This window comes from Glycine soja, chromosome 2 (genome assembly GCF_004193775.1).
Source record: "Glycine soja cultivar W05 chromosome 2, ASM419377v2, whole genome shotgun sequence".
Classification (NCBI taxonomy): Eukaryota; Viridiplantae; Streptophyta; class Magnoliopsida; order Fabales; family Fabaceae; genus Glycine; species Glycine soja.
Genome location: NC_041003.1, coordinates 2,387,255 through 2,407,113, shown reverse-complemented (window position 1 = coordinate 2,407,113; position 19,859 = coordinate 2,387,255). Strand labels below are relative to the sequence as shown.

Sequence of the window (19,859 nt, the reverse complement as noted above, 5' to 3'; positions counted from 1 at the left end):
CTTAATTAATTTATTAATTTTTCTGGAATAGCTTTTATAATTACAATAATCAACTATCATGTGATCAAAATAATAAATAAAATATTTTATTTATTAATTGTGATATATTTTAAAATGTTAAAACTACTACCATTTTTATAGGTCAATTAAATCAAACAATTTTTCTTATCATTCTACTTTGATTTTTTTCCTTTTTTATTTTTCAGTTTTAATTACTTTCCAACAAAAATTTATCTATAGAAAATTTGACAGAATTGTATAAACAATTAAAAAATTACCATGAGTGTATATTTGATTTAATTAAATCCTTAAATATTATATGAATTTTTATTTTATATAATTCCTTAATTAATTTATTAGTATTTTTGAAATAGTTTTTAAAATTACGATAATTAATTATCATGTGATCAAAATAATAAATAAAATATTTTATTTATTGATTGTAATATATTTAAAATGTTAAAATTATGCAATTAATTACAAGTGTAAAATATAAAAAAACCATATAAATATATTTTGTTAACAAGACTCCAAGTTATATCGTAATTAAACAATTTCACTCAATTTTTGTTATCTAAAAAAAATAATGAATTAAATTAATTTTTTTAAATAATAACACTTTCAATAATGGAACATGCAAGACATTAATGAAGTGAGGAGTATCTTATCTAAGGCAACCCTCTCAATAATAATAATTTTATGAAGTATGTGTGTATATAAAAATATATTTAAATATTGGCATATCTACTAACATATATTTATTAACATTTAAACTAAATAATTAATAATATATTAAAATTAAAATAATAAAAAATACTTTTATAAATTATAAAATATGAATTTAATACCGTGCATACGGACACGAGTAACTATATAAACTAATTTTATTTTAAGTGATTGAGGACTCAACCAATAAGCAAGGAAATATGCCTTTTGAATCACAATTATCTTTAGTCAGGATTTTTCTATTGTAAGAAAGCCTTCATTGTTTTCATATAAACAAAATGAATTTCGTTTTAAACTTTACAACATATTTCTTATTTTTTTTAAAATGGATTATTTGCTCACAATTGAATGGCAGCACAAATGTTTTCATAGGAAATTAGTGATGGAATAGTTTATATGTAATTTTTTAAATATCCATCTCTAAAATCTAGTGACTCCAAAGTTAATGAGAAGAAATCTATTTTTGGCATTAAATTTGCTAACTAGTTCATTATTTTATAATAAAAAAACATAAACTAAAATAACCCAAATATAATCGAGTTAATTCGATCCACTTATTTCTAAATTTTTGCCAACCATCAAACTGGCTTAAAAGAGAAAGTTTTCTAATTAATATAGACTATTTTTATTTGTAAGATTTTAATAAGTTTGTAAGTTAGTTTTGGAATAACAATGGGCACAGGAACAACAGAGAGAATAAGACATCTAACAAAATTAACAATTCTGTCACAAAAAATGAAACCTGCTCACAAACATTCAACTGGCCTGTGACAGTTTTCAAGTTTCAGCGCACCCCCAAGTTGATGTTAAAAATAGCATCAAATGAAATTACAACTATAGTACTCTAGTTTTTAATTACTAATTCTGTTTTCAAAATATTGTTCATGCTCAGCTACCATGCTATGTTATGGTATAAAGTGGAAAAGCAAAGCTTATAGTATAATACTATAGATTGAGGTGATTAATTACACATCGTAAAATGGGATTGGGTGGGGTTTGAAATCTGGACGAAACACAAGTTGATGTAAAATAATGTCACTAATAATTATTGATTAAGATAAGTTTACTCTTCCTAGTGCCTTGTTTGGCAATCACTGAAATGTACCTTATAAAATAAGCCAAGGTCTTGTAAAGTTCGAACAGGGTGATCTTGTAGTTCAATTCAAGAAAATGGATTCTCTTCCTTCCACAATTGGCTCTTCACGAAACAGAACAAATTCACCCACTCTGCACACAAAATATATTATTGTGTTAGTATATATAAAAAAAAAAGGTTGAAAACTGTGGCCAATATAAATGCACGTGTGCGTTGAGATGGCAAGTTAATAATTCAACATAATTGACATTTTTTAAGTGGCAGGTTACGAGGGATTTATTTGTTTATTCCATTTTAAAAGGCAATTTTCTTTTTTCTGTGCCTAATGTCACCTCCGTAGGGTGGTATCTGTAAAAGAACAGAAGCCCAATACATATATTCGGTAGGAAAAACAGAGTACATTTTTTTTATAGTTTTAAATAAATGTATCATTTTCTTAAAAAAAATAAAAAAATAAATGTATCATGCTATTACTTATAAATACATATGCTAATATTAATTTAAAACATTAAGTTAGTATATAAACAAATATTGAATTTTAATATTAAAAGAACAACTTAATTATTGCATTTACTAAATAAAATAGTTTTAATATTATGCTATGAGATATAATACACATATAATAATTTATACAACCAATAATTTATACAACCAGTGATACACTTTAGAAAAATAAATGAAACATTTGCTAATAGGAATCTTTTTTGTAATAATTTTAAAATTTATTGACTACTCTTAATCGAATTTCAATATGAAAAGGGCAAGTTACATTGATCATATTTAAAATTTGATATTTTTATTTTATTTCTTTCAATAAAATTAAGCTTAATTTTCAAGTATTGTATTTGAAAATTTATTATATTTGAATTATTATAAAATCAAATAAATTCAAGTTAAATTTAAAACTTTAATAAATGAAATTCTATTTATTTCCAATTTTTAAAGTTGAAACTTTAAGCTTATGATGTGTTATTGGCTTAAAAAAAACAAATCACAATGAGTTATTAAATTTTATAAATTGAATAAATATAATTAGGTTTAAATATTTGAAAATACTGTAAAAGAAAAAAGAAACCTGAATATATATTAGTATCATATCAGTAGATGTTTTTCAATAAACTAAAATTGTCTAAATTGCATAAAACTACAAACTTTAACCTATTATTATCCCTCTGACGTCAAATAAAAGATTTATATTAATTTTTTTAGTCATTTAACTTATGATGTAAATAATTGTCTCACTATTGTTTTTATTATTTTATCACTTATATTATCGAATTATATATAGTTAAAAAATCAGAAAGAGAAAGTACTTTCTGTGTAATGTGTCTAATCATAACCTGTGTAAAAATAATTTTGAGGGTGCATTGGATACTCTGAGCGTTGGTACACATAGTTAATGGTGCGTCCAGAGTCATCTACGGTGGTTTTGTCCTCATCCGAACTTAATATAATATTCTGCCACGTGGCATAACCTATGCAACCACATCATGGAACATGGACCCCACCTTTCTTGCTTTACATCAGCGGTGGCCCACGTCACTGAGAAGTGGGACCCACAAAATCACAATAAAATAATCAGAAGATTCGGACACATTGTAATGTCCAGCAATCATCAATCACTGATCAAAACATGCATCCGACGGCTACAACTCACCCGTAAAATACAGCAGGATTCATCATTTGCCACCTCCATGCATGTGATACACTATCACCACCCAACTTTTTCTATGCAAAATTTGTTGATTGTTGAGGTATGCTAATATAGTACACAGTATAAAATATTTGGTATAGATTTTGAGTACATGTATGACATTAATATACTGTTTTTAAAGAGTACATACCTCATGTTTTATAAACAAATGTATAAAAACTGTTGTACTTAACATATTCAAATTAAAATTCATGAATGAAACAAGAATGTGCATTGCTTATGGACTATCTGTGCAAAATGTTGCAAGTGGCTGCATTATTTTGCATACCATTTGAGTTTCATACTTAAAAAGCTGATCAACGTGTCCTGGAGGGTAAAAAACCAAGAAAGAAAAGAACAAAAGTAGCTGTGTACTTCACTTTATTCGAAAGTGTTTGTAACAAGTAAGGATTATTTTTTTATGACAATATTTTTAAAATTATATTGATAAGAAATCAGAATTATAATTTAGTTTATTATTTTTTATATTAAATTGTAGGTAGTTAAGTAGGATCACATTCAAATAGGGGATGCTATCATTTCATGATCCATGATTGATGAGTCCATTGAGTCAATCAGTTTAATTTTTTTGGAAAAAAAAAAATACTATCTCCAATAAATAAATGAATGGTTTTTTTCCTAATTACACCCTATCTCTATTTATAAAAGATATAATCAATAATTTTTTTAGGATATTAGTTAAGAAGATAAAATGAGAAATATTTTTTATTAGAATGTGTAAAATTATGTTATCCATATTTTTTTTTACATTTTTTATAATTTTTATAATAAATATTTTTTTCTTTTAATGTTTTAACCAACCGTTAAAAGACATTGATTAACAAGAACTTATAAAAAATATTGTATAAACTCATTATTAAATTTATTAACTATTTTTTATGCCTATCATTGATTATAAAATCTACAAATGAGACAAAAAAATCCATTTGTTTTTTTTAGCAAATTGATCACATTAACCATTAGGGTTCAAACTTAAGATCTATGCACTCTATGTCACAAAAATATATTTTTTAAATTATTTAATTATATGAATATTTCCAAAATAAAATTTAAAATTATAATAATATCAGTTGAAACTAATTAACTTAATTATCTTTATTAGTGTTAATGAATAAATTATTTATTTTAAAAAAAAATTAAAACATTAAAATTAATCAACTTAACTATTTTTATTTAGTATTGTCAAGTGACAAGTTGTTTTAAGTAATTATTGACAAGTTACAAATTGTTCAACTATTTAATTATTTATAATTGAATAACCAGAAAGTACTTTATGTGTAACTATTTTCATTACTTTTTGAGTTAGTTAGACGTGTTTCTTTTTTAGAGAGATGTATATGCTAATCTAATATAATGAAACACAAACTAAATCTACAATGATTCTTGTGTTATTCTCTATATAGCAACTCTAACATATGGTTCTAACAAAGTGACAAATGGTTCAAGTGCCATATACCAACTCTAACAAAGTGGTATTCTTTCTATATATATATATTAGACTTTTTTTATTAATTCATGAAAATTAAGAAAGTAAATTAATTTATTTAGTGACTTTAAATTTGTTAGTAATTTATATTATTTTTTTTAAAAATCACTCTTAAAATTATTAGGACATATCATCTCAATTTTTCCATATAAAATTATCGAGACCTATCATGTTACTCTTTTCATTTTTCTCAATTCTCATGAAAAAAGGGAAAAAAAGTTTGTCTTAGTTTACATATTTATGGTTTACTGACCAGACACAAATGTAAAGTGATTAAAGATATTTTAGTAAATAAATAATTAATATTTTCTTAAAAGATTCTTCTAAAAAAGAATAAAAAAATTCTCAAAAAAATCCTTTATATTCGATAATGGTAGTAAATAAAAAGTACATGCATTATTAACTTCACTTTCTTCTTTTTGACGCATTAAAATTAAGGTCACGTTTAATATAAGAATTATTTTAATCTCAATTATATTATTTTTTATAATAAGATTCTCATGAATAATTGATTTTGGAAATTTTATAAAATATGTTTATCATTTTTAACTTTCTTATAAATAATATATATACTCAATTCTTAAAAAAATATAATAAATTAATATAAGGAAGTTCTATATTATCCTATAATGATAAATAAGTTTTATTTTTACTAGTTCATAGATTAATATCCCCTTTGTCAAAAAAAAAAATATTAATATCCCCAAAACCTCTTATTTCTATTTCTCTTTCTTTAATTAATGATCTTCAGCTACTTTTCTATTTCATTACTATGGACGTTTAATGTTTGTCATCCATCCTTCATACAGTTGTCTTGTGTCATTAATCTTTCACCCTGATTTCAGTGGTTCCTCTTAGAGGTTAGATGATCCTAATTGGAATGTCGAATACATTTAATAAAACTCAATAAACTCAAACTTTTACATTTTTTAATAAAACAATAATCCTAACGAATTTCATGCTCTTACAACTTTCTTTCCTTGAAAAAAGAAATTCAACTTTCTTATGGCGTATCAAGACAAAAAAATAAAAAACCAAAAAACTTGTCTAATTGATGCTAAAATCATGGTTACCCGTATTAAAATGCATTTTAAAATACAACTCAACTGTATTAGGCGCCGATGGAAAAAGTTCAACTGTATTACGTAAATTTTATTGTTTCTAAAGTTAATTGTGAGGTGAGTAAAATTTATTATAACAAATAAATATATGTTAGTGATTTATTATTTTGTTTATGAATAAAAAATCATTAATTAAATTTTTATTAATTCATTTTTATTTTTCACTTCATTTAATATGAGTATTCCATGTCAATACATCAAAATTAATATTTAATCTTAGATGGTTAATTGATGAAAAAACTAAAATTACTTATTCTAAATACTAGGGAGATTAAATGTTTTATCTAGAAATAGAAGAATCAAAATTGTATTTGAAATTACAGGAGAATCAAAATTATAATTTAATCTAAAATGTATTATTATTAATAAAAAATTATAAAGAGAAAGTTTAAATGAATTTAATACCAATACACTGACATTGAAAAATAATTTTATTATCATTCAATTATAAATCATCGTTTAAGTTACTTGAAAATAATTATTTTAAAAGTCTATAAATTTATCATATATAATAAATTGGGATAGGATAATTTTATAAATATTTATAGTGTCAAGTGTCACGACATAACTTTTTTTTTTCAATTTAAATTATAAGAAAATATTTAAAAAATCATAAGTATGCGACACAATTTACTGTATTGTAAAATGCTGCATTTTGCAGTGTTTTAACAGAACCAAAAATAAATTTCCTATTTGGGATAGAGTTATAGAATTGATCATCAGTTATCGGATGCAAGGTTCATTCCGCTTAAAAATAAAAGGAGTTAAATCCTTTCCATTATTAAAAAAAAATAGACATCTTTATTTTTACTCTCTTTCACATTACAAATCAAAGACTAAGATACTTTCCTCACGAGGTGACTGTTACGCTTACATGATACATCCCATCCCATGTATTTCTTCTAGTGTTCTCTTTTTTTTTTCTTTCAATTTTTACATTCAATGATAATTATTTCAAAAATTCTCATTTTGACCCTATTTAAGCAACATGTCAAAAATATAAGATATCTATTTTAGACTTTCCACCAGCCTATTCTTTAATATATATCTATATAGATTTTTGAACTGTTTGACGTGTCTAAAATATTCTGAACTACATATCTTCAGTAGTGCACAATGTATTCCTCAAATTTGCAGAACACCCCAGTTGCATCAATCACAATGATGCTTTGGCTGTTAGATCCGCAAATATTACATGACAAAAAAATAACAAACCCCGCCCCATTGCTAACCAAGCATATGAATAAATTCACACTATACACGCGGGCAGAAACTCAACGAATAGGGGAGAGAGATGACCCTCTGTAGAACCTTTTATTCTTCACTATTTTGAAGAGTCTGCTACGACAAGGTGGCAAGATATTCAAAGGACAAAGTTCTGAATTATGGTAAAGTAGCTCTCACTTCTTTCCTATCAGCACCAAATGTCTGCAATACAAAAAACCACCATTCCGCCAATCATAAGTGCAAAGCATACCAACTACTAAGTAATGCTATGCTAATTAATAGACACCACAGGCCACCCACCATTGTGGGGAGGGGTAGATGTCATAGTATGTAACTATGCACTGCTATCAATTATTAGTTGATTGAATGTAAGCGTAGTTGCATCTTGTTCATGTAATCTTAAAAAAACAATGATCCTGTCATTTCCTCCAAAATTGATATTTGAACTGTGTATATACTGAATCAAACTACTCAACTATATATCCATTCTCCTATAAATTCTGAAGCACGTATGGTTTGGATGAAATCAATACCTCAACTCCGTAACCTTTAACATAGACATTGGTAAATAGATCAGATGGATCTGGCATTGGACTCTCCTGGAAAATAGAAATGAACGCAAAACTCCGATTGTAAACGATATTCAGTCATTACAGGATATGCAAATGTAAGGTATACAAACACAAGTTTTAAGGTAAGAGTAAAAACAGAAAAAAAAAAAAGGTATGTTTTTCACCTTTGCTTTAGCAATGGCTTCGTCAACTTCTTTTCTGACTTCTTTCTCAATGTCCTAAAATAAGGAAATGAAATTAACATTTTTGGCTAGCATTGCATCAAATTCAACTGTAGCATAATAAACACAAGCATGAAGAAGACACTAGCACAATAAGCCAGAAACTGCTCAAACTTCAAACAGATATTCCTAAAACCCCATAAGCAGAAAAAATGGTAAAATATAAACAAAAATGTGAGAAAAAACCATGAGATATTATTTGCGATCCACAGAATAGGCCATTTCATCTCACACAATAAAACTCAATACAACATTAGCTACCATAACATAGAACTGCTGATCGATAAGATACCCTATTTGGATTTTGGACTATAATTCCATAACAATCACTTAACTATAGTGAGTATAGTCAAGATCTTTGGATGCGAAATATAAGCTGATTTGTAAGAATTTTCAAGATAAATCAGATGCCTTTCATCATAATACTAAAGAAAGAAGTTTCTATCATAGATTGTCTTCAGGGAAAAAAACAGTGAATTTGGCCACACAGATATCAAGATGAAAATCATAGTATATTATGCATAACCAATTGAAAAATATCACGTTTCACAATTCAAGGAATCTAATGAATTCCAATTCATTTAATCACCTTTAGCTCCTTTTCAGCAGCAATATCATGAGACAATACCAGCTTTCTTACTCTCTCAATTGGATCACGCTCCTACAATTATATCAGCCAAGAAAAAAATATTAAAACAAATTTCTCAAAAAAGTAAACTAATAAGAAATTGTATGCTGGGGACTAGTGTGACAAACCTGTCTCACACCAGAAATTTCATCACGTGTCCGGTATGTGCTGCCAGGATCAGACATAGAGTGTCCATGGTATCTGTAAGTGTCCATTTCAAGAATCTGGACAGAATAATCAATAAGATAGAGAAATCAATCAAATCTAACAGAGAATAAACTATGATAATTCAATCAAAACTACACAAATGACAGCTATGATAAAATAAAAAGTATCAAAATACAATTAAAAAGTAAACCATAATTTTAAGTAGTTTTTATCCTGCATAATTTAAAGTAGTTTTTATCCTGCACTACCTATTGCATCTGATGGAAGGACAAACAAAATATGCCAAAAGTAAACCATAATTTTAAGAATGTAAAGTATCAAATAATAAATCATATGCTCAACTCATTGCAAACAAAATCATATGTGATTTATTAGCACATTAATAGCACCCAGATCCTAAGGCTAAAACTGATTTAATAATCAACAAAATTGCCACAGTTGATCTCTGTTGATGTTATGTCAAGCTTTAGTAGATGAATAGACATCCAATTGCCAATAACTAATTTTTAGAAGAGAAATTCAAGTATACATAACAGTAAAAAAAATCAACTCACAAGGGGTCCATTCTTCAAAGCATGTTCCTTTGCAAATTTGCAAGCTTGTTTAACAGCAAGAACATCCATACCATCAACCTGTACAAAGTATAAATATTCATTTGAAAATTAAAAAAGATTGTTCAAAAAGACTACTTACTATGTATATTTAATTAACCTGTGTATAGATATGCAGACAGGTATGCATACAACTGCATACCAACACTCATTAAAATATACACCTAAACAATGGTAGAAAACTCCAACTAATAAAGACAACATATAGCCAACATAATCCTACATATTTAGCCATCAAAACATGAAAACAGGAATAAAGCCCAAGGAGGAGGCTATAAAAGGAGAGTCCACAGAAGCATCAACATCCAATGCAAAAACAAAAAACACATACATCCCTCAGAAATTAAAACCTCATTCAGATCCTTATAAGAGATCTGGCAAGATCTAATGATCCTAATTTAAAAAATAGAAAACAACATTAAAAGCAGCAGTGGCCTTAAATATGATTGAAATAAACAAACAAAAAGAGAGAACTTAATAATATAACTGTACATTCATCATCCATCTACATTTTCAAAGAACTCATATCCCTAGGTAACCTAAATTAGGCGATATGGATACAAATATACAACCTTGAAACATCACCACCTTACAGCATATTAAATTAGGCAACACACATTTGACCAAAGCTTTTTCCATAATAGTACATATAATAAATCTTTATAATACTATGCCTTACAAAGCAAACAAAATCCATTATTTCCATCAACATAAAACATAAGTGCATGTTTGGTTGGGATTGTTTTTGGACAAACAATTGCTTATTTTTCAAAAAATTCATTCAGAAAATGGCAAACATAAGCAATTATCTCTCCAAAATAAGCTGAATCAAACATGCACTAAACCCTTTAACCGGAGCACTGAATGCAATCATCCATCCCCCCTCCCCTCCCTGCTATCTTCATTCATAAGACCTCCAAAAGGCATTTTGCCATATTGGCCACTTAACTAAATCCCCTCAGCAATCAACCAAAGTGGGAGTGCAGACAAACTAACACACAACCATCCCTTCCAACTGAGATATTACATAGTCCATTACCTTCAAGAGAAATGCTAACAACATACTCTCATTCTATAACACACTCTCAACTATTGACTGAAATTTGTTGAAAATTACAAAATTACATGTGCCTCACTGAACCCCACCTATGACTTTATACTTTTCAATAAATTTCAACCAGTAAAAGAGAAAGTATTAAGAGGAGTGTGTTGGTAACACACTAACACTCCTCTTAACTGTCAAAGTAGACAGGCACTTCTTTCCTCAACTAACAAGAACAACACTAGCCAGCCATATATGGGCCTGTTTACATACAAGTCAGAAGTGGTGTTGAGAGCTTCTCCACTGAAAATATAGAGCTTTTTCCAATAGAGAAGCTCTCATAAGCTCTTAGTACGCATCTCCGGCGAGCGTCACACTGGTTTCCATTGTCACTGCAAGCCTTCGTTGGCTGCCGCCAAACCATGTTTATCTTGCGCAACCACACGACTCTAACCACCTTTATTTTCTACCAGGTTGACCACATTTGTAACAAGCTTGGTTCATATCACACATGCTCCAGCTTGAGGGAGAGTGTTAAAGATATGATTTGATCAAAAGCACTTCTATCCTTGTATCCAAACAGGCCCATAGACTCTGTACTATTAACTAGACATACTTCACACAGGTCCCATTAAAAACATGCACCCCACTACGAAACACGTTAAATCCACCGATTAACAGATAAACCATTACAACAAATCGAATCATTAACCAAACACACTAAACTCACCTTCAAGCCAGGCACGTAATCCCCACGCTTATAATAAGCAGGACTCTTGGCAGCTCTCCACTCCGCAGTCCCCATCCCATCTACATTAACCAATCCAATACTCAAACTTCAAAAAAAAAAAAAAACAAAATTCAAAAACAAGTAAACAACACAACCCTTCACTCTAGGAGATATAAGGTTGGTCTAGTGTGGAAGGAAGAGGGAAAGGGGGAAAGTTCATGGGTTCGAATCCCCCAACTAACAATACTAGCAACTAACATTTGCCGGAAAAAAAAAAAAAACAACCCTTCACTGACTTACAGTGATTATTCTCGCAGACCAAAATAGCAGGAAGATCCCAAAGCGCGGCGATATTAAGCGCCTCAAAGAGCTGTCCCTGATTGGCAGCGCCATCTCCATACATAGCAAAAGTGACACTCTCGTCCTTAGAATACTTCTGAGCAAACGCCAACCCACACCCCAACGGAACCTGCGCCCCAACAATCCCATGCCCACCATAAAACCCACTCTCCTTCTTATAAAAATGCATGGACCCGCCCTTCCCCTTCGAGCATCCTTCCTTGCGGCCCATGAGCTCGGCGAAGACCTCCAGGAGCGTGCCACCGCGGCCGACGAAGATGCAATGGTCGCGGTAGGCGGTGATGATGGAGTCCTTTTTAGTGATGGCGGCCTCCATGCCGACGGCGACGGCCTCCTGGCCGTCGTAGAGGTGGCAGAAGCCGCGGATGAGCTTGGCCTTGTAGAGGGAGTCAGCGGCGATCTCCATGCGCCGCATCAGGGCCATGTCGCGGAAGAAGGTGAGGAGCTCCGAGGAGGAGGTCGCGACCGCGCGTGACGGGGGGTCGCAGTTGTGCGCGGTGAAGGGGACAGAGGTCTCGATTGTTAAGGGGGTGTCCGAGGTGGAGATCGAACGGGAGGAGGCGGCGGAGGCGGCGGCGGCGGAGAAGGGTTTTGTGAGAGTGGATCCGATGCTGCGGTGGGACAAACGTGATAGAGCCATGGTGATCTGTTGTTACAGTATGGAATTTTTTCAAAGGTTAAATGGGAATGAGGTTATGAGTTGTGAGGGAAACAATTGAGCAATGAACAGAGAAGGGGTAGGTGATGTATGTAGCAGCTGAAAGCAGAAAAAAAAAAGTGTGGGGAGGAGTGAGTTAATTGATTCGAGAGAGAGAAAGTACTTTGGCACTTCGGTCTTGCTTTGAGTATGGGACGAATCACGGTCACGTTCGTGTCACAATTTGATTCGCTGCTCTACAACACTGCTGTCTTCTACAGTGGTACTGTACTTGATTGAAAATTTACACTAAATATGTTTTAAATAATTTACGTATTTAATATACAGATATTAAAGTCTCTCTTTCATGTTTAATCTTGTTATGTTATGGGGTGGGGACTCCGGAGAGTTATTGGATTTATTTGGTTTGATGTTAGGTTAAGTAAATACACATTTTCATGCTTGTTTTATAAAAAATAAAATTCAGAATTTTTTATTTAACTATAGTTTGAAAATTTTTCAACGGTAAATTTAATATGCATTGATATTTTTTTAAGGAAGTGTTTAAAAAGAGTGAAATAAAATAAAATACAAATACTACCTACATGAATATGAGTTAACAAATCAGCATTAAATACGAAAATGAACCCGTAGTTTTAAATAAAATATAATATTAAAACACTTTTTTGTCAATCAATAGTAAAACATTGAAACAAAAAGTTTAATGCAATAAGGGAGTACTGGAGTAGTTTGCCAAATATACTTTTGGTGTGTTTGGTAGAAGAAGAAAAAAATTCATGTCTAAAAACTGCAATTCCTAAAAATCATGAACCATGGGCATCATAAGAAGATTTATATAAGTTTTATGAAAGTGATTCAGAAACTTTAATTATTTAACATATTAAATGATTCAGAAAGAACAATATGATATTTTTATCATAATAAAAAAAAATCATTTGAAAAAGTTAAATTCTCACTCTCATGATTTTTGTTGTGCATGGAAAGCATAACCAAAACAAATTCTAGAAAAACATTGTTTCATAGTAATGTTATTTCTTAAAAAATATAAAACATGAAAAACATTCTCGATTTCAAATTCACGTGAAACTAAATATCTCCCTTGTACCAAACACTCCTTTAGAGCAATTGATGTGATAATTCTTATATATGAACATTTGCTTACATAAGTGATTGATTATTACCACATGTTTAGATTTAGATTATTTTCGTTGAAAGCTAACCCACATCTAAGTAGAAGCAACAGTAGTTTGTGTTTTTTTTTTTCCTCATTGATGCGGTTTTGTAGATATATTGATATATTTACGTAGTCAATTAATAGACTAAATAAGAATTTCCGTGAAAAAACTAAATTGTCAACTATTTATATACATTCAGGAACCAAACTAGCCATTTATTCATAAGTTTTACTTAATTATTTTATCTACAATCAATTTACTATTATCTTTATTTTATATATTTAACATAAAATTAAAATACTTATTATGAATTCTTTTGCGGTGGTCGATAAATGTGATTTACTTTATTAAATAATTTACAGTATAAGAACAGAAGAATACACATGCCATACAAGTAAATCACAACTTAATATTTTAATTCAAATTTTAAAGAATCAATATAATACAAACAAATATATATATATATATATATATATATATATATATATATATATATATATATATATACATTTAATTTATTGAAAATTGTAAATTGACAAATATGTTTTAACAGCAATGATTTTATCATGCCAATAAGAATTAGCCCAAGTGACAATTGACTAGCTTGGGTTCAATTTACACTGAATTGGAGTAATTTTCTTTCTCCTAAATTTTTGTTAATAATAATATAACGATGATAATAATATCATAAAAACATGGTTGAAAATTAATGAATACAAAATCTAGAGACGATCGCTCAACAGAGGCAAAGAGATTACCCGACAAGTTCAACAATGGATCAATATCTGGCAATTTTGGAATCTGAACTAACAGATCAATGGTCCGTCGAAGGAGACGAGCTAAATCACCATCATCCATTGCACAACCCAGAAGCCCAGGCCTCAACCTTACCACAAAACTGGCTATCCAAACAGCAAGAGATTGTCACCTCATGTTTATCCTGCATTGCCAATAAGGCATTTCTTTGCTCATCCAATAACGTTATGAATTTGGTTACAGTTGCAGAAGGCTTATAAATGTAACTGTTATTTTTCCCAGGTCGCACTTTGATACCCGCAGACACCAAACTTGCACACACTGCAGCAAGTTGTGCAGGTTTTAGTTCTAGTAAAATTTTACTGCAAAGAACCATTGCAAGCCATAGCTCATTTTCTCCTCGAATTGCAGCAGCGGTCTTCCAAGGTTTTCCCTGTGGAAGGTTTCATGTTATCTGATTCATTTGACCTATGAATGGCTTTCACACCAGCAAGAAGATTCAAAACCATTCCATATGAAGCAGTAAACTGTGACACTAGAGGCTCTAGTCCAGCAAACAATACTTTGCAGCCCTCTTCAGCACCTTCATTAGGAGTTTGGATGAGAACTACATGACCAATTTCATCAATGCCTCTGCGTCCAGCACGCCCAGCCATCTGAAGCAGTTCATTTGAGCTCAATGTTATACGTCCACTATCACTTCTTTTGCAGAGGGATGAAATAACAGCTGTTCTAGCAGGCATATTGATTCCAGCAGCCAGGGTTTCTGTAGCAAAAACAACTTTGACAAGTCCTCTTTGAAACAACTCTTCTATGAATGCCTTCCACAAAGGTAGACATCCAGCATGATGGGCAGCAACCCCTTGCAAAAGCCCTCTCACAGCTGATTCTCTGACAGCATCAGGATACAGCTTGCGGAACCTTTTGAAGGCTAGTTCAACCTCACTTGTTTCACACTCATCTAAAAGTTTGCAATTTTCAAGATATAGCACAGCTGCATCACAACCCTTCCTGCTAAAAATAAACCAAATAGCTGGCAGCATATCCCTGGACTGAAGTTGCCATAATGTATCAATTACTCCATATAAGAATGTATGCCCATATTATAAATAGAAGATCCACGAGTCTTATTTTTTTCAACTAAATATGAGTTTGGTTTTAGCCCAAATGTGTGTCACAAACCAGACTGCATATTCAATATTCATAGTGATTATTAGATATATAAATAGTAGCCAAAATCTCCCCACTTAATCCTCAAGATTTTATGTTGTGAAAGATAGGGAACAGGAAAGTATGATTATCATAGAGTACAAGTATGAAGAAAATAGATTCAGAGGCCCTACTTGTGAATGACGAATTGCATTTATGTTATTCTTTGAAAGAGAACGTTGTTCAAACATGTTATCATCACTATCATAGCCTGAGTGAGTTCCTCGTTTCTGGGAATTCCTTTTTCTTGACCAATCATCCTTGTAAGGTTTAGCTGCTGCAGCTTGAAGTTGTAAATAATTGAGTGACAGCTTCCTGCTTTAAATAAATGAAGAAACTAAGTTTCCATTTTTATTTTATTCAGTAATAAAATAATGACAATCTTCAATATTTAGTGCTTTAATATAATAAATAATCCATAGTAGTTTATTGCTATGTCTATTATATCCCAATAATGATATCGCCACATTTTCTTTTGGAAAGAAGACTTGGTACTTGTATATTCACCATGCCACACCTATTCATCAATTGCATATAAAATATAAAATTATTATAAATTACTAAATCAATATCAACATCACCACTAGCATCAATTATGCCACCAAAGCTATTCCTGTAGCTGCCACCACCACCAGAAACATTCTTATCTGACACAATTCTATAAGAGCAACATTGATGCTACAACAGTCACTACCACAGTCACACAACATTGCTTGATCAATCACTAGTTAACAGCACTACTACTAACCTAAATTGGACCCATTGGTAACCATTTATGAAAATAATCTCGTCTCATGGATATCATCCCTTGTCTTATTAATAGACCAAAGTCTAATCAATTTACTCGGTCAGCAGTTTCTTATAAATAAAAAAAAACTGGGTCAGCAATTATGATTGAAGCACTCTATGCAACACTGCAATTCAGAGCAGCCAAATCCATGCTAATCCAATCCTCTCACCATTCTTCATTGCTGCAAGTACTAACAATGGTAACCATCAGCCCCATCTATTGACTATTAGTATCATAGTGAACCAGGAAATGTTTGGGTTACAAAGAATAGTCACCCATTTTGAACAGCAAACTTTCACATATCATATGATCAGCACCCACAATTCAATCATCTAAATTTCAGTGTTGAATATTTAGTATAATCAAATAACCAGATATCCTCTGCCCTTCTCAGTTCCCATATGTTAGGGGAGTATTAAGCAGCAACAATTAAATATAAAAAATTACAAAAGAAAAAAAAGGAATTCCTCCAGGCAAGGATGCTATATTGCTATTGCTATCAAACTTAATCCTCATCAATAACAATGTGATTCTTTTTGCAGCAAAGATTGTTTTCTTAGTACCAACCAATAGTAGGTCCAATACGAACACTACCACATCCACACCTAAAAGACACAAAATATTCCTAGACACCACCTTCAAACAAGTTTGACAATTAGGCCATTAGCAATTCCAATTACCATGGATGGTGTGATGTGAAAACAAATAGGGAAGTTCTTCAACAATAAATAAGGCTTTCACTGATATACATGTTTAACAAGTAACAACTAACAACTAAACTGATTAAATGCAATACGGATCCTAGATAGCACCTGTTCATGTGTGTTCCCTTCTCGTTAAGAAGTGGTGATAAGGAATTCTTCAGAGAGAAATGCCAAGTCAACGGAACAGGGCGTTTTGATGATGTTACCAATTCTGTTTCACCGTGAATCTAAAAAAAAAAAAACATTTTGCAGAGGTAACAAAGAGAATTAGCCGAGGTAGATGACCAAATAAAATGAAAGAAAGCTACATTCAATTTGCTATTTGAATTCTTTTACTAGATACATTTCCACCAGTCAGTAAAGATGCAATAATACTGAACCCAGTACTAGTGGTACACTTAAATTACATAAAATGAACCAGAATCAGAGAAGTCCTTATCAAGGAAGGTAATTGATAGTGGTATAAAACCTGCCCAGCCACCATTTTACACTTACATTGTAACTGATTTCTCTTTTGATCTATTGCTTGTCTTACTGTTATATATGTTTTTCTTGTTCACAAGAAATACTATAAATTCCATGAGGAAGGGACAGGGGGACTAAATTAACCAATGAAGTTTAATGTTGGTTCATTTTACAAGAGCAGAAAGCCAGCACAGTGCATTCTACAACTTTAATAGACATCACCAGCACAATCTGAGTATCTGACCAATCCACCCAGCCAACTCATCTGGATTTGCAACAGTTGCTGACAGGCAAATAAGTTTAACTTCTTTAGGGCAATAAATAACCTGCAGAAATAGTCCAATATGCATGAACAAATAGGAAAAGTTGAGCAAGCTAAGTAACATGCAAAGACAATAAATCATGCTTACAATCTCCTCCCAGACTGTACCGTGAGATATGTCACTAAGGTAATGAACTTCATCCAAAACAATCACATCAACATTTACTAGTCCACTTCCAGAAGAAACATTACCAACACTGCATGAAAAGCAGCAGTCAATAAGTACTCACATTTGCAACCGTTGATTTAAATGACAAAATAAAAATTCAGAAGAGAAGATGTCATTACTTTAGACAAGGTATTGACAACAAAATAGAGGAGATAGGATTAAATAATAAATTTGACAATAATACAACTTCAGATGGGAACAAATAACAATGACAGCAATATTGTCATAATCAAATTATTAAACGCAACATTAGGAGTTTAGGAGTGTGTTTGAATTTTGAAAAGTATTTGTAGGAATATTAAAATCTAACAAATTCCTGACTCTAGTATTCTAGGGATGTCAATTGGAAATGTAATAAGATAACTTAAAACAAACACCACCTAAGATAACAATCACCGGAACTGGATACTAAATTTCTCCCAGCTCAAGACACCATATTCAGCAATTATTTCTAACTCCATGTGTAACTCGACCTTCTCAACTTCTTATTATTGCACAGCAGCTTTCCGCGCGATTTTATTTTCTTTCTGAATGATCTCTAAACATCCAAAATCGGATGAGGCCAAATGAGTTGATTAATATTTGACTTAAATGGATTTTTTTGTCCTTTTACTCGTGATATTTCTCAAATTTCGTCTATTATGCTTTTCTTTTTGTTTTATAAAATTGATGCTGGTGCAATTTAGATTTATTAACATCTAGAGGTATCTTAATGTAGATGTGTCAACAAAATTAAATTTGATTTATAACAAATAAACTCATATTTCATAAAGACGTGAATTTAATTTTTTTGATGATCTAAGGATCTCATTAGTGGATAATCGATAAACATTCCTTAAGTCTATTCCAACTTTATTGAATCTTCACGAGGTCAACCTAAACTTTTCATTGAAAAAAAACTCAATATAAATGTGCTAACATAGAATATGTTTGTATAACCCTTTGTATTCAGTTTGCAATAAACCTTTGCATTCGTCTCAAAATCTCAGAATTCGCGAGGGAACAAGTTGAACAAACAACAAACATGCACATAAACTATGTTTAAGTAAACGTTAGCCAGCTCCAAAATTACATTTGCGGAAGGACCCATGCCTTGCTTCTGCGTTAGGGGTGCTGTAGCAATTGGGACAGGTTTTCAAACAAACATGGCAGCGTGATGGAATGTTGCATTAACATATTTTAATGTTTCTATAAATTATTGGATGTCAAGTTAATTGATAAATCAAAACTTTATAAGTAAAATAGTAGATCAAATTTGAAAGGAAAAAAAGAAGAAGAATATAACTACTATAATAAAAGTACTAGTTGTTCGGTTTCTGTGTATTTTGAGCCAAGGTGCTTGTTCATTTAACCGTGAAAAATAACAAGGTGGGCCTCTGCCATAGTGGTGTAGCTTTGTGGGAGTCTTGAGCCGTGCAGCACAGCAGCCGTTAACTTGTTTATAGTTTTGACTTTTGAGTTCTGTTTTCTCATGAATTTTTGTAAGCTGGCGTTAATTATATCATACGGTAATTTGGAAGAGACAGACATGATTTCCTTATATCTGTACATCCGAATTATATTTCAATTTTTTTTATCCCTCTAAAAAGCAACAAAAATACAATTTCTGTGTTTCATGATAAAGTATACAACAAAATCGTATTATTGTTTATTTCTTTGTTTGTAGGTTTTTAAATAAACAATGAACAAAATCGTATTATTGTTTATTTCTTTGTTTGTAGGTTTTTAAATAAACAATGAAAGCTATGATTTTATTGTATAATTATACAACAAAATCATATTTTTGTTGTTTGTTTTTGTTCGCACCCCAGGTAAACAAAAGAAACACGATTTCATTATACAATTATCCAACGGAATCATGTTTTTTTTTTTTTTCTTTGGAAGGATATCATTTTTTTGGAAAAAAATA

The 19,859-nt window shown here is 30.8% G+C and overlaps 1 protein-coding gene and 1 pseudogene across 1 annotated transcript; both read right to left on the bottom strand.

The window, feature by feature from the left end:
• Positions 1–7,174: 7,174 nt before the first annotated feature.
• Positions 7,175–12,536, bottom strand: LOC114379606 (pyruvate dehydrogenase E1 component subunit alpha-1, mitochondrial). Its single transcript, XM_028338296.1, has 8 exons — positions 11,643–12,536; positions 11,343–11,422; positions 9,514–9,591; positions 8,920–9,015; positions 8,753–8,824; positions 8,107–8,160; positions 7,904–7,969; positions 7,175–7,571 (listed from the first exon to the last, which is right to left on the bottom strand). The coding sequence occupies exons 1-8, from the start codon at positions 12,340–12,342 to the stop codon at positions 7,527–7,529; spliced, it is 1,191 nt and encodes a 396-aa protein (XP_028194097.1). The 5' UTR covers positions 12,343–12,536; the 3' UTR covers positions 7,175–7,526.
• Positions 12,537–14,079: 1,543 nt separating this feature from the next.
• Positions 14,080–18,411, bottom strand: LOC114369456 (annotated as a pseudogene).
• Positions 18,412–19,859: the final 1,448 nt, after the last annotated feature.